The sequence below is a fragment of the Streptopelia decaocto genome (genome assembly GCF_964273445.1).
Source record: "Streptopelia decaocto genome assembly, chromosome: 3".
Taxonomy (NCBI): domain Eukaryota; kingdom Metazoa; phylum Chordata; class Aves; order Columbiformes; family Columbidae; genus Streptopelia; species Streptopelia decaocto.
In genome coordinates, this window is record NC_138656.1 from 60,105,772 (window position 1) to 60,119,827 (window position 14,056).

At 41.0% G+C, this 14,056-nt stretch overlaps 1 protein-coding gene across 1 annotated transcript in view; it reads right to left on the reverse strand.

The window, feature by feature from the left end:
• The window catches only part of ARFGEF3 (ARFGEF family member 3), a 90,078-nt gene that overhangs the window by 20,544 nt on the left and 55,478 nt on the right, over nt 1-14,056 (reverse strand). The window contains exons 13-24 of the mRNA XM_082050105.1: nt 12,949-13,115; nt 11,767-11,932; nt 10,307-10,414; nt 9,852-10,067; nt 9,498-9,608; nt 7,949-8,099; nt 7,016-7,330; nt 5,314-5,447; nt 3,692-3,837; nt 2,328-2,507; nt 1,819-1,963; nt 582-704 (exon numbers count right to left, since the gene is read on the reverse strand). Of these exons, the coding sequence (XP_081906231.1) occupies nt 582-704; nt 1,819-1,963; nt 2,328-2,507; nt 3,692-3,837; nt 5,314-5,447; nt 7,016-7,330; nt 7,949-8,099; nt 9,498-9,608; nt 9,852-10,067; nt 10,307-10,414; nt 11,767-11,932; nt 12,949-13,115 (1,962 nt within the window). The remainder of the gene's footprint in view (nt 1-581; nt 705-1,818; nt 1,964-2,327; nt 2,508-3,691; nt 3,838-5,313; nt 5,448-7,015; nt 7,331-7,948; nt 8,100-9,497; nt 9,609-9,851; nt 10,068-10,306; nt 10,415-11,766; nt 11,933-12,948; nt 13,116-14,056) is intronic.

Consider the following 14,056-nt stretch of genomic DNA (forward strand, 5'->3'; position numbering starts at 1 on the left):
ACAATCATTGCCACAGTTCAATGAAAAGTGTTAAGGTCTAATGATCAAGGCAAGCCAGGGAATGTGAACACGGGGGCAGAATGACCCAAGCCCATCTGCCTTTGTTCTGAAGTTGGGTGAAGCACCACCATTACTCTGCTGGGCCACCTTGACTTGACACACCTGGTCTCCGCTGCCCTCAGTAACAGAACAAAAAAACATAAGAATGGGGACAGTGTTGTTTTTTGTAAGGCTTGTGATCTCACTGCAGTTTCAGCAGGTTTTCAGCATGGCATATGCTAAACTACTGCTGCTGAGGTGAGCAGGGGTAGAAAGGAGCCATGTGTCTTCGACTGCTGAGTATAAAAACGTACCCCATTCTGCTGCAGACAATCCATGCTGGCACAATGCCAGGCCATTTCTACAATATTCTGTGAAAGTGGCTTTTTTTTTTTGGTTGGTTTTCATTCTGGACTTGATTTCTATGCTGCCTCTCTCTGCCTTATCATACTATGTATTACATAACTGAATTATCCTCTTCTGCAAGATCAAATTTTAAATATCATGACTTAACAGGATGAAAGAAAAATAAAAATAATTACCCAGTCCTTTGACAAACTTCATAAGGCACATAATATAACTGGTGGCAGCATTAGCAAAGACTTGGATGCTGTCTGTATTTAGAAATGCTTCAAAGACGTCAAACACCGGAGCCTGGCGTTTTCCTGGGGAAATAACAAGATGAGAACTCTTCCCCATCCCCCATAAAAGTGATTTTCCAATTGTTTTTCAACAATTTAACTGAGTCTGTAGAATCTCTTCTGTTCTGGGCAGAGGGAGAAATGATATTTGAAGTAAAACCTTCTTTTGCTCATGAGGCAACTGGTGTAGCCCTTCATAGCAAGTAATAGAGACATCTTCATTTGCCTGATCTGTGAAAAATATCAGCTTATGCCTGCCCAAATGCTAGGGGCAGGTTTGAGCTCTTGAACTCAGCTCAGTAGCTAACAGTTCTGTTTTGTGGAGGTTTCTGGTTTAGTACTTGATAACTGCCAAGATGAGATCAGTCACTTGGAAAAGTATTCAGTCTATACAGTGGCAAAATATCCCTGCTTTTCCTAAGTAGATTATCAGTCTTCAAAAGCTGTATACACTTGCATTTTGCCATTGATCATAACAGATCTGAAAGACAGAATTTAGGAGGAAAATCATATCCCTTACACATGACTTGTAACACTTAAAAATGCCTTCTAATGGGGCAAAAGAACAGATTAAAGTGATTTTCCTATATTACTCATACAAGCAACCTTTGGGAGAGATACAGAATCATTCTTAGGGCAAACATGGTTCGTAATGGTGCTAGCAATTTGAAACCTTGTGATTAAGTACCTGGACAAGCACTTGCCTAGATTATCACACTAACTTACCCTCATGTATAAGAGCAATTTATTTCATATCGTAAGAAAGACACTCCACATAAGATGTGGTGGCTGCAAAGACTATACTTTCCTTTCTCTAGCAGGACAGTGACAAGGGCCCAGCCAAGGTCAGTACTCCTGCACTACTGTTTTGCTCAAGAATATTCAAAACATTTATTTTTAATTCTACTCATCTGCCAGAATCTAACAGATAAAAAGTCAGAAAAATACCTCTGCTCTCTTTCCCACCACAACTAATAAAGCAGATACTTCAGTACAGTTCTGGAGTGTTGCAGTGCCACTGTTAAGTGCCACCGTTCAGGTAGGACACTTTAATATATTGAGTCAGTTGTTGTGGCACCAAGGAATAACACAGGGAAACAAAAGCAGATATGAAACAGTCAGTTCAGTAAGTCCTTACCCATAGAGTATTCTCCTACGAGGTACTCTTTAACCTCGGACTTGCTGCTGCTGTGCACTGTTTCCAGAGCACTGAACAGGGGTCTCCATCCTGACTGGATCTGGGTAGAACACATTTCCACCAATTCTCCTATAGAGGTGACCACCTGCAGACCGTGTAGGAGAGGTTAAAAGAAAAAACAAAAAAACAGAACTGATACATAGATAGAACTTCAGAAGAAATGAGGATGGCTTTAAACACATTCCTAGATTTCACTATGTCAGTCTGGAGTAATTTATTACTAATTTTTTTAAGATAATAAAAAGTTTTATTTAATTGCTTTAAAGCCATGTGTACTGTCTCCATGCTCTGCCACAATGCTGGCTTATGTAGGCAGACCCCTCCTGATTCCTTGAAGATGATGAAGGACACATTGGAAATGCTCTCAAGTGGAGCAAGTGCACTCTGGAGACCATCCTTCTTATGGGCATGGTAGTCAGATACAGACACCCTGATCAGGGCTGACTTGCCTGGTCTTGGACATCCTCATCACACAGCTCTAGCTGCATGATACGCTCAAAGGGGCGGAAAAGCGCCTCATTAAAGTGAAAATGAGAAGGCTCATTCCAGTCCGTCAGCACTTCAGTGAGGATGTCATGGATGAAGGAGACAGCCTTCCGAGACACATGTCTCTCCTTATGACAAGCAGCCTGCAGGGAAAGGAGAAGTATTACAGTTTGTCCAAGCAAAAAATTTGCTATTAGCAAAACATTTTTAAGGGAGGTAGGCACTTCATGCTGCTGAACCCTAAAACCAGCTTCACTGTTAACAAGACTAGGGACCGTACTGCCATGAAAATTGGAGAGTACTGCCATGGAAATGGGTGACTGAGACTCTGAGCTGCCTGGAGTCTCACAGATGCATGAAGGTCTGCTGACGATTCAAAAAGCACAGAGCTAAAAATAAATAAGTTAAGCCCACAGAACAGAGCTCATGTGAAATGTCTTTTGTTTCTACTGTGTGACCATTCTTCCCTTAAAAAAATGTAGTTTGTGCATATATTGACCATACCTATCTATGCATGACCCAATATCACTTTTTATTTGGCTATTTATGGAGCTTAAAGTGAGAAGGTTCTTATCACTTTTGGAGGAGCTATTAAAAAAATTAAACACTAATAAATCTGGATATGAAGTTACTGTTTTGAGTAACTATGCAGGTTATGCTAAATTCTGTCCTTTCCCTGATATTGCTCCTTCCCAGTAATGCCCTTGTCTGCACTGAAGTCAACAAAAAAGACTGAGCAGCACTGCATTCTAAAAACATGGAAGGTACTTGAGTTTAAACTGGCTTGGGATCTCAAAAGACTTAAAAGTGTTCAAAACATGAAAAGTATTTAAAGTCATATCAGATTGGTAGGCAAAGGCGAGACACTAGTTTTCCACATAATGGGCTATTAGGAAAGGAGAAGGAAAGGAAAATATGTCACCATCTTCCCAGTTGAGCTGGTTTTATGTGGGAAAAGAAAGCCTGCATCCTTTAATGGGAAGACTTGTAAGGATGCAGACCTTTACTTAGCAAATAGGTAGATGGTGGAGTTACTTGTAACCTCTTAAGGTGGCTTCATTTTTTTCACCACGGACACACAGGAAGTATCATATTGCAAAAATCGAACACACTGTCCCTGGGCCTGCCCATTTCAGTTATTTAAAAGTGCACTCCTCAATGCCAGTATCACAATATATGAAACAGCATATACAATACCCCAACAAGAGTATAACCAGAATTGACAACTTTGAGGGTTGATATGCGTTTTAAGAGCTACCAAGCCTTCTCCAGCTGTTTCAGCTTTGCCATTTCTTGCACACACTCCCATTTTCTCCCTCGCTCCTACCTCTACAAGGTGAGGTGCCACCAGGCTCCAGCAGCGCATGAGGTGGAGCAATGGGCGAGATTTACTCCTTACGATTCTGAGCATGGCATCACCGAGTCTGAACAAGTGAAGTGCACTTCTCCTGTCCTGGGTAGATTTTACTTCACCTACAAGGAAGTATAAGAAAATAAATTGAATCTAAGCAACAGCAGCTCCTTCATCTCTAGATATCTAAATTGGAATACAAATCAAGGTAGAAGTATTAAGTCAGGGGGAGTGGGGTGGTGGAGGAAAAAAAAGGAAAAAAAAGAGAAAAAAAATCAATGTAAAACACGGCCTGTGTCTGTGCAGGTAAAAGAACAGGAGATTGACCCAAGTTTTAAGAACAACTTATTAAACACATTTTATTTTGATTTAAGTGATTTTTTTTTTGGAAACATTTTAAAGACAAAGGCTTGGAAAAGTTAAGCAAGTAGTTAAAAAATTGGTAACAAGACTCGAAATAATAGTTGCAAAAACCTTTGGTGACATCTACAGGAAAGAATAAAAACTGCAATTTCTGTAGTTTTAGTTTGTCCTTTTGTATTTATCAAGCAAAGCATGTGAAGCAAAGACTGTGAGAAAATACTTCTCTGTTCCCCAGCCAGTAATATGTGTTATTTCGTATTGAAAGGGATTAATCTTCCACTGCTCTTACAACATTTAGAAAGACATTAATTCTCTCATCTAAAATAGCTGGTGCTTTTATCTCTAATGAAAGATGTAAACAGGGAGCACATCACTTTTAATATTAAAAAAAGCATTTAATTGCTCTATCCTAATTTTAGTTTCATTATTACTAACTATTGTTGATTGCCTACTAAATACATAACAGGGTCACTATTTATTAAAAATACAGTGATGAATGTTGAGGCCTGGAGATAAGCAAGAGCAAAAACCAAACAACTTGAAGTGTCACATTGAGAAAATGACAAGTAACACTTTAGGGAGAGAGGAAACTGATTAAATTGGAGATATATACCAGATAAAATCCACGTCTGCCATGGGACAGAACAAATCCCATATGACTAATGTAACTTCTAAAGGCACTGTAAAATTCAAATTATCTTCCTTTGGGTCCAGTCCACCAATTGAGACAGTGGTGGAAATGACAATTTACAGGCTTTTGTTTGTATGTTCTCCACTCTGCTGGGGAAGAGCAAGCAGGACAAATCCCACTGCGTTAATCAACATTCTTCAGTTGTGTGCTTTGTTTGCTACCATCTATTTTCTGAACATTTCAGAGGTTATCCCACTGTCAAATGTCTAACCTAAATCCACTGTCTTAGGTCTACATTCACTCAAGTTTCCTTACTGGATTGGGCTCCAAAAATAGGGCTGTGATTAGATGTCTGTGGATAATTAACACCCCCAAAGTCCAAAACACAAATCAATGTCCTCTGAAGTGTTTCATAGCAGGTATGGATGTAGTGCCTGCCAAAAAAAGCACTCACCTTTTCTAAAGACTTTGAATTACTCCTACAGAAAGATCTCATCAGATTAAATCAGAAAAATTTAAACCGTAAGAATACAAAGCAAGACCTGTAAGCAGTACAGGTGTATATGAAACACAGAAGCCTGTAAGGGATCTGCAGGCAATTTACCTGGCATTGCAAGGGAGTAATCAACTGTATCTGTGACTGAATGGAAAAGCTGGGCCTGAGAAGCCTTCTTGAGCTGGTAAAGGAAGCCTGCCAGTGCCATCAGGTTTAGCTTGTCAGCAGCATCTTCAAAGAGCCTGTGAGTAAAAGAACAGAATCTAATTCAAAAATTAATGAGATGCAGACTTAAATGTGTATGTAAGAGGAAATCTCTTATTCTCTACATGGCTGCTGTGTTGCCTCTGGTGACACACTGGTTTACTGAGGACTTTTTCATTTATACAGTGCTACAGAAAGACTTTGATCTAGAAGCTTTATTGATTGGAGGGTGGGAGAGTGCTGTAGGACCAACCAGTACCCTTCCAAGATTCAACTGTGGTACTAAAATAAAAAGCCACTTTTTCAAGGAATCAATGCTTTCCCATTAAAGTATCTTAATACTATAAGAAGTTCATGAACCAGTAATAAAAAAAACAGTAAGAATATGCTCAGTCCTCACAACACGTATCATCATAGCTTCACTGACTTGAGAGTTACACCAGTTTGCTCCATCTGAAGTTACAAATCCTTCCATGAAAAACAAATTAATTCACGTCTTAAACCTAAAGTCGCTGTACCTGAATTCCTATTTAGGAATCTAAACACGAGATGTTGCCTTCAGCTGCAATGAGCTCTGAAGATTTAAGAGTTAAAATCAATACCCTTAAAGCAGTAGATTTATGCTTACATAGGAGATGAGCTCCAGAGAGATCACAGTGAAACTTCACAGGGTGCAGCCACAAATTGGCACAAATATGATTTTCTGACATTGCTCTCCATGAAAAACTTACTATAGCCCTGGGAAACTGGGGATTGAGTCCTAATAACATCCATATTGAAGTAAGAGTGTGGAAATCAAACCTGCATTGTTAAAATTACAGTACTGCTATTCTCTCATTCTTGGAACCAAGTTGTATTGTGAGTTTCCTGAATAAAAGGTACTTTCCATGCACAGAGTCTAATTCTTATGAGTAGAGCCAGTATGCATTACTTTTTCTTCTGCATTTACAAATAACAGCCTTCTATTAGCAGAGATCAAGAATGCAAAATATCAGCTGGAGAGAAAAAAGTATTAAAAGCATGCAAACCCAGAAAATATTCAACTCTGGCCTGGGCTGCTGAAAGAACAGCAGAAAAAGTGAAGAAGTCTCTGACATATCAGTCTGCAGACTGTGTTGTAGGGACATGTAACCTAGCCGTTCTGTGACCATGTGTGGTGGCCCTTCCTCCTTTGGACACCTTGGGGCAGGCTGACAAGCTGTCCACACAGTCCTGACAGAAGCAGCTGCTTTCTAACTGACACCAGTCTTGTGATTCAGTCCCTTCCTGTCAGGACAAGACATTTATTTCATCTGCTTTAATGAACACGACAGATTAATTTACATGCAAGCAATAAATCCACCACTCTCAGGATGCATTTCATTTACTTGTCGTATTTGCTGTTGTGCACAGACATACTCAGCCCTGTACTTGCACGGCAGGTACTGTAGAGATAAACAGGTATTTTAGGAACTGCTGTTTGTGACACACATGCAGCTGTTTTGTGAAACTCAGCTGAAGCAAGTGGCTGCAACAGGCAAAATCAAGCTCGACTGAACCACAGAAATGTCCATTTTGCTCCTGTTTTGGGAACAGGAACTCTGGCTCCTGACAGCGCTGCTTTTACCTGTCAGCTTGTGTGGAGAGTGTGAGAACAGCCTTGGCAGCACTGGTCCCACATAGCAGGCTGCCTCCCCGGAAGTCAAAAGTTCTGCCCTTACTGCTCTCCTTGACGAGTTCCTGAATAGAAACCGGCTGAATGACAGGGTTGGTGCTGAGTGTGGTTTCCTGCTCAGGGGTCAGTGCCTGGGGAGACTCTCCAGGCTCAGAGTCCGGGTGCAGCCCTCCAGGTGCCTGCTGTGACTGGGTGATGGTAAGGGAGGGCTGGGAAACACCATCACTGAAGTGGGTGTGCTCCAGTGTGCTGATGTACTCACACACCCTGAGAACAAACAGGAGAAGCAAAAGATGAATAAAAGCACCCAAAACAACAGCTCCTCCCCCCACTAATCACCAGGTTCCCTGAAGAAAAGCATGGGTTTGTACTTCAGAGGGGAGTCAGGAGGATAGTGCAATTACAGCTGTTGGCTGCCTCACAGTGCCATCACTCTGAGAAGCCACCTTACATGGAAACCTGCTGCCAATTCACAGGCACTGATTTCTACATCTGCAGCAGATATGATGTACAGGATATTTTCCTCAAACCATAATCAGATGACCTCTGATTTTCAGACTACACATAGATAATGTGTTTTCTTACATCCTTTGGCCTCCCGTGTGCTTAGATAGCAAATAGTTTGGTGGTGGTGTATGAAAAGCTCACTTAGGTACCTGCGTCTGCCACAATCTTCTGGTAACTTTGAAGTTTCTAAGCATTGATTTTGTCTCTGAATAGTGGTGGAAAACAGCATCATCTTTTCTCTTACAGATACTGGTAGTTAATTCACTCTTGACACTTTATACAGAATACTCGTAGAGCATGTAAAGTCCTTTTTCTCAGTCCATTACTTTCAGGCAGTGTGGTATAAATTCTATTTATTTTGGGAATGCTGGCAGGTACCTGAACACATGAGGCCAACAGTCCTGATTGTGGCTTCCCATCTCCAGGCCCACATTAAGGACTGCATCCATGCACAAAACATGAGCAGTGTGCAGGCACACTCCCTGCACTTTCCCCATCTGCTCCAGTTTCTGCTCCACTTTCTGTTTCACTGCAGCACAAAAAATAAATAATAAAAAATACCAATGTTAGCTTCTCCATCTTTTAAACAAACACTGGTTTGCATATAGGGTGATGGCAAAGGTATACAGTCTGAAAGCTATAAAAGAACATGGCTTTTAGACCAAAAAAACCACAAAAAATCAGAGAAACACATTTCTTCCTAATATACATAAGGCAGTTTTAAAATTAAAATCCCTTTTGATTGATCTTATATGCATGAAAAAAAAAAATCAATGCCGGATCGACACCCTCCACCCCCAAATTCACATCTTGTTGCCCACAGAACAGATGCAGATTGCCAGTGATAACAGATGTTTCTTTTTGGAGCTGGCGGGCTAGATATTTATTTTTACCAAAATCTCCCTTGCTAGTGAGGAAAAAAAAAAGAGTTTGCAGATTTCACATCTATTTCCACACAAAAGTTCCACCAAAGAGCTTTTGTTAATGTACACTTGCCAAAGCAAAACTAATCCTGAGCTGAACTACAAGCATTTGGACTTCATTCTTTTCCTGAGAATCTCTGAAAAGCTTAATTTTCATGCTGTATTGGAATGGAAACAAATTTTGAAGCTTTGCAAGCTTTCCTAGAACAATCTGTTGGCCCCTGGCCACTGCTACTGCCTCCTCTTGCTTTAGTGTTGCCTGGCCAACTCACTTCAGTCACATCTGGCAGAGTGGCCAAAAGCTAGTTTGTGCTCAGGCCTATTCAATTTTGTTTTCTCTACTGAGACACCAAATTTAAGTGCCAAGCAGGGTCATTTGTGCAACACTGTGTTTTGTTATGGGCTTCTTGCCACTAGAAATCAGATGTCAGACACATTTCACATTTCAGACATTGGAGACAACAGTTGACTTTATTGACTTCCACTGGGTTTGAAGTAGTGGTATAGAGATACAGAACTTTTTACATGTTATACATTTATCATGTTTTCATTCCAGCTTCATTTAACTTGATTCAGAAACAGTTTTAAATATCTGATGATGACGACAACAACAAAGGATGTATACACAAGACAGAGGGAGAGAGATGCAAACTCAGCTTATATTACCACTCAGAATACTAAAACAAATTGTTTCTCTGATGCTCTCTAGTACTCCTACTAGTATCACAAGGCTTAAAAAGTTCACATTTCAAAAATGCTGTTGGCTCATCTGTTGTTCCACTGATTTCAGTTCCATATAAAATATAATTAATGTGACATAATGTTAAGAACCTAGGACAGCATGACACGCACTGAAGCCTCTAGGCATACAACCCATATGCCTACAAGTGAGTGGTGCACAGTACTAGCATTCCCTTCTGTCCTTCTGTGTATAGCAAAGTACTTTCCAGTTGCATCTTCGCAGGCAATATGAAATAAGGTAGGTAATTTAATCACGTAGTTACCTTGAGCTATAGTATCACTGGGCTCTTGGATTTCTTTTTCATCTTTCTCTTCTTGGACACAGGAGGCAGCAGCCATTTGGGCAAGAGCAGATGCACAGTTAGCAGCAACTCCTGGAAAGCAACAACACAATAATTGTTTAACCAGCATTTCCTCCCTAGTCCCATGCAATCTCAACAACAGGTTGTATCAAGGAAAGCTGGCTCTAGGGCAAGTACGCTCTATGGGGAGTCCTACAGTCTAGGTTCCTATCCAAGGCTGGAACAGCATGCTGCTTTTCTCTCTCCTAAATTCTTTCAAGGAAAGTTAGCATCCTATTTTATGAGTCTGCCATGACATCCCACATGCAACAGTACCTAGAGCACAGCTCAGCCGGGCTGCCCTCCTCAGTCCATCCAGGCTCACGCAGATGGAGTCCTTCTCCTTTTGGTTCTGCTCCTTGGCTCCTTCTGCTCCCAAGATGAAGGCGAGCCCCTTCGAGCTGCCTGCCATGCGGCCAGTCAGTGGTGTGGACAAAGTGTCAATCAAGTTCTTCCAACAGCCAATTAAAAGGTATCGGGCAAAAGCAACTCCTGGAGTGAGAAATGCATTACTATTACTCCTGGAAAATGACACAACAGCGGCTTTATCATCAGTGGTAAGAAAACAAGTAATATTTGTCATCTGCATGTCGGGCCTACCAATTAACATATAGGACGTACTGACAACCCTTACATTGTTGTTCTAAAACACAATTTATCTAAATATTCTTATGGTATATAACAACCCGCTGCTGATAGATACGTTTATGCTTATAATACAGTCTTAATACCTGCAACAACAGAATCATCTGTCTTCTGGTTTTGGGAAAGAGGAGATTGAGCTGAAGCAGAGGCCATCAATTGGCCACCAATTGCACTGCTTCCCAAGCCATCGATGTCTGCCAGAACATTAAAAAAATAAGATTACTATTCGACACAGAGATAGTACAAGGAAAGTGTCTCCTACTGGCTCTTCATTCAAATTAAGTACTAGCGCGCCTGACTTCTCAGGTATGTTTTTTAGTTGCTCTTTTCTGGCAGCCTTCTGAAGCATTGGCATAAACAAGAGCTGTGGCATCTCATGCTTAACCCAGTATAACTAATGTTTTCTTGAAGAGGGCAAATATCCCACTCTCAGAAGCATCAGCCCCTAAACCTCTTCCCCTGAAGTTATGCATTCAAGAGAACTCTCAGCAAGGATATCATGGTATTTTTTGCAGTTCAGAACTTCCTAAATGAAATTTTTAGTAGACCTATGTAGGCTCAGTCTCAGCAAAAGAAATACAACCCTTTCTCCAATGCAACAAAAGACCAGCTTCTCACAGAGAGTTTAATGTTAGGGACATCAGATTGATTTCCCTTCTAGAAGCCCCTGTCCGTCTGTCTCTTCTCCACATACTTCATGGCCGTTGTTTTTCCAAAGTGCTTCTTTCTGCTCTCCACTCAATAACTAAAAGCAACACTCAGCTCAATACCATTAGCAAAAAAACTTTCAGAGCAATGCCCTTTGATTACCAGTTAATGGCTCAGTTGAAGCCAGTGTTCTCCCTGCATACACAGTTTTAATTACCTCTTCATAATCACACAGTATACACATTCAAGCAGACAGTGCATTTTATATCAATACAATATCATAGACATCCTACTGCCTTTCAGCTGATACCATTTGATTTTTTCCCTCAAATGAAGCTAAGGATTGCTTTTAAGAATTTGTTAGAGGTGCTCCAGATTTTCATCTTCTCTTCAGTGCCATTTGGCATATCCCTCTTCAGTGCCATTTGGCATATCCCTAGCATAGCACAAATCTGAACCAAGGGGAGCTCAATCTGTGGAAGGCTTCCAGGATCAGAAGCTGCTATTTTTATTTGCACTGCACCACAGGCACACTGAAACGGCTTTGCTATGACATCAAGAAAACAGCAGCCTTACCACCTATCATTAACAGCTACCAAGTCTACCAGAATTGAAGCTAAGAGATGTTTTGGTTCAGTGAACAAACCTACTCTCCTTGTCTCCAGGGAGAGTTTGTTTTTAAACCCATGTTTCAAAATCTTTCTGTCTGATCCAAAACAAACACTTTAAGTACCTGCCACAGTTAAGTCTGATTCCTTCTCTACTGGTAATTTTGTGAAACACCACATGTTGCATGATGACATGCTGTTCTGTATGTAATGCAACGAAGCAGCATATTATTGTAGCTTGTCTTAGACAGGTTTGGAAGTTAACCTTGCCACCATAACACAGCACTGACCGGTCAGCATGGTGATAAGTGGAAGGCTGTGCTCCTCGGGGCTTCCCCAGTATCCAGCTTCCCCCAGCATGTTCCTTTCTAGTACCTGGTGGTACAGTTCTTCAACCCAGGCCTGGGAAAATACCATCAACACTCCGCTGGACTGGACCTGCTTCATGAATTCCTTCTGCAGAGAGCCATAAAAGCCAGATGTAAGATAACAGTAAGCCCTACAGCATGAGCATCAGCCCCTAGATCTACTCCTCAGCTTGAGGGAATGCAGGAGTAGAAATGAAGTTATGCAAATCATAACGACAGGTCTTGCACAGTAACAATGGGACATGCTGATCTCTCACTATTTCCATAAGGCAGGGGTAGTGTGTAAATTCCAACAAAAAGAAGTTGTGGCACTTAATGCTGCCTGTCCAGCAATCAGGCCCTCGGGCTTGGAGTCACCACAGACAAACTGGGGTCCAATTAGATATCTGAATTATTTTCAACAATACTCAGGTCATGCTTAGGCCCATTGTGCACAGTGTTACACCTAGGGAAGGTTCTGACACACAGAATTGCTTTGGCAGCTGCTATTTTTTTTTTTTTTTTAATGTTTAGGAAAACTCTGAGATTATTTCTCTTGGTCAACTTAGTTGAAAAACACAGATTCATATTTTATAACTCCTGCAGCCTATGAAACATTTTTTGAAAAGCCCAAAAATCTGAGGAATCCCAGGTGACACTAAAATAATCAGTTCATATTACTAAAACCCAATTATTTTTCACTCTTAACTTCTCATGTCTTCACCTGCATAAATACACATCAAGTATTAAGCAGGAAATTTGTCATTATGCTCAAAGTAGTTGCAAGATGAAGGTACGTCACTTGATAACATGCACAAACAATACGTGCTGCATCACATGGTGCTAATGAAGATCTGATCTGAAGATAGAGTATCCATTAAAATGACTTCAATGATAATCAGTAAGCAGCATTCATTCCTCCCTGAATTACAGAGAAGCTGTGTAATTCAGATGCACAACATATATCATGCAAGATTCATAAGTAGCTTGGAGAACACTTGATTTGCAATTATTATTTCTCCACTTAGCAAGCAGCCTGAAGGCTTTACATGTGGGCTGTTTTACATGAAAGGAAGCAAAACAAATTTTCTTTTTTAAACAGTTTTCCCATATTCCCCAGCTCACCAGCAACACAGGGGCTTGGGCAGGCTTTTTCCGGTAGTAATCCGAGTTGGCCAATTTTAGGTTCAGCAGCAAAGTGTAATGTGAGACCATGTAGAGACTGTCTGCATTCATTAGAGTCTGGAAGCTGAAATGTAGGTTTCCCTCAAATCCCGGTGAGTGCATCATACCTAACAAAAACACCATGTGAGCTCTCACATTTTACACAGATTTTGCCTGGAAAAAACAAAATCAGAAACTAACCCTAGCATTTCAGCAGTAACAGATTGCTAAGACAGTTAATGAATTGTCAGTAGAAATTACTCTACTAAATGTACTAGAATAGAGAATAGAAAAATAAGTAGTCCATCTAGAATGCAGTGCTGCAAGGCAAACTGAACACTCCAGTCGCAGTCCGGAAAAGCAACATGCTAAATTTGAAATACCCAAGGAGCACTAGCATGCATTGGGATGACTGCCAGGTCCAAAGCAATGCTAACTGGAGAGGGGAGGCAAAGCCTCTGTACTTAACTGAGCATAGATTGTACCCCATGGCTTAATGAGGGTGACAGCCCTTTTAAACCCCCTAGTAAATCTGCCTTGGCTAAGTGAGCTGTTGGATGGGGACTGGAGTGCTCAGCACCTTGCAGGGTAATCAGGCTGTGACCATCATTCTCTCCATGACCTATGTGGTCAAATATCTGGAGCCAAGCTGGCTGGATCTCATTACAACTCCAAGCCCTGTTGAATTTATGCAAGATCTGCTTTCTAGACAGCTGAGCATTTGCAGCTCTGTCAGGCCCAGAAGCCACCTGTAAGTACTCAGTACTCCTGAAAACATTATTTGTATCAAATGCCAGCCTACAACCATGCCCAGTGGCACAATCCCTTCTTCCCAGGTAGGATGGGCAGTATGTACATTTTCCTTCGAGTTAGCTGACCTATTGGTAGAAAAACATAAATCAAGTATGAGCAATACCTAAATGAATCCCCATGATCTGTAGTTTGAGCCATGAAAAAAAACATAAATATTAAGGACCACCCCTCCCCATGACTCAAAATATTTTGTGGTTTTCACGTCAAGTGTGAAATCCATTAATATAATGTCAATTAGGAAAGAGTAAGGTCTAAG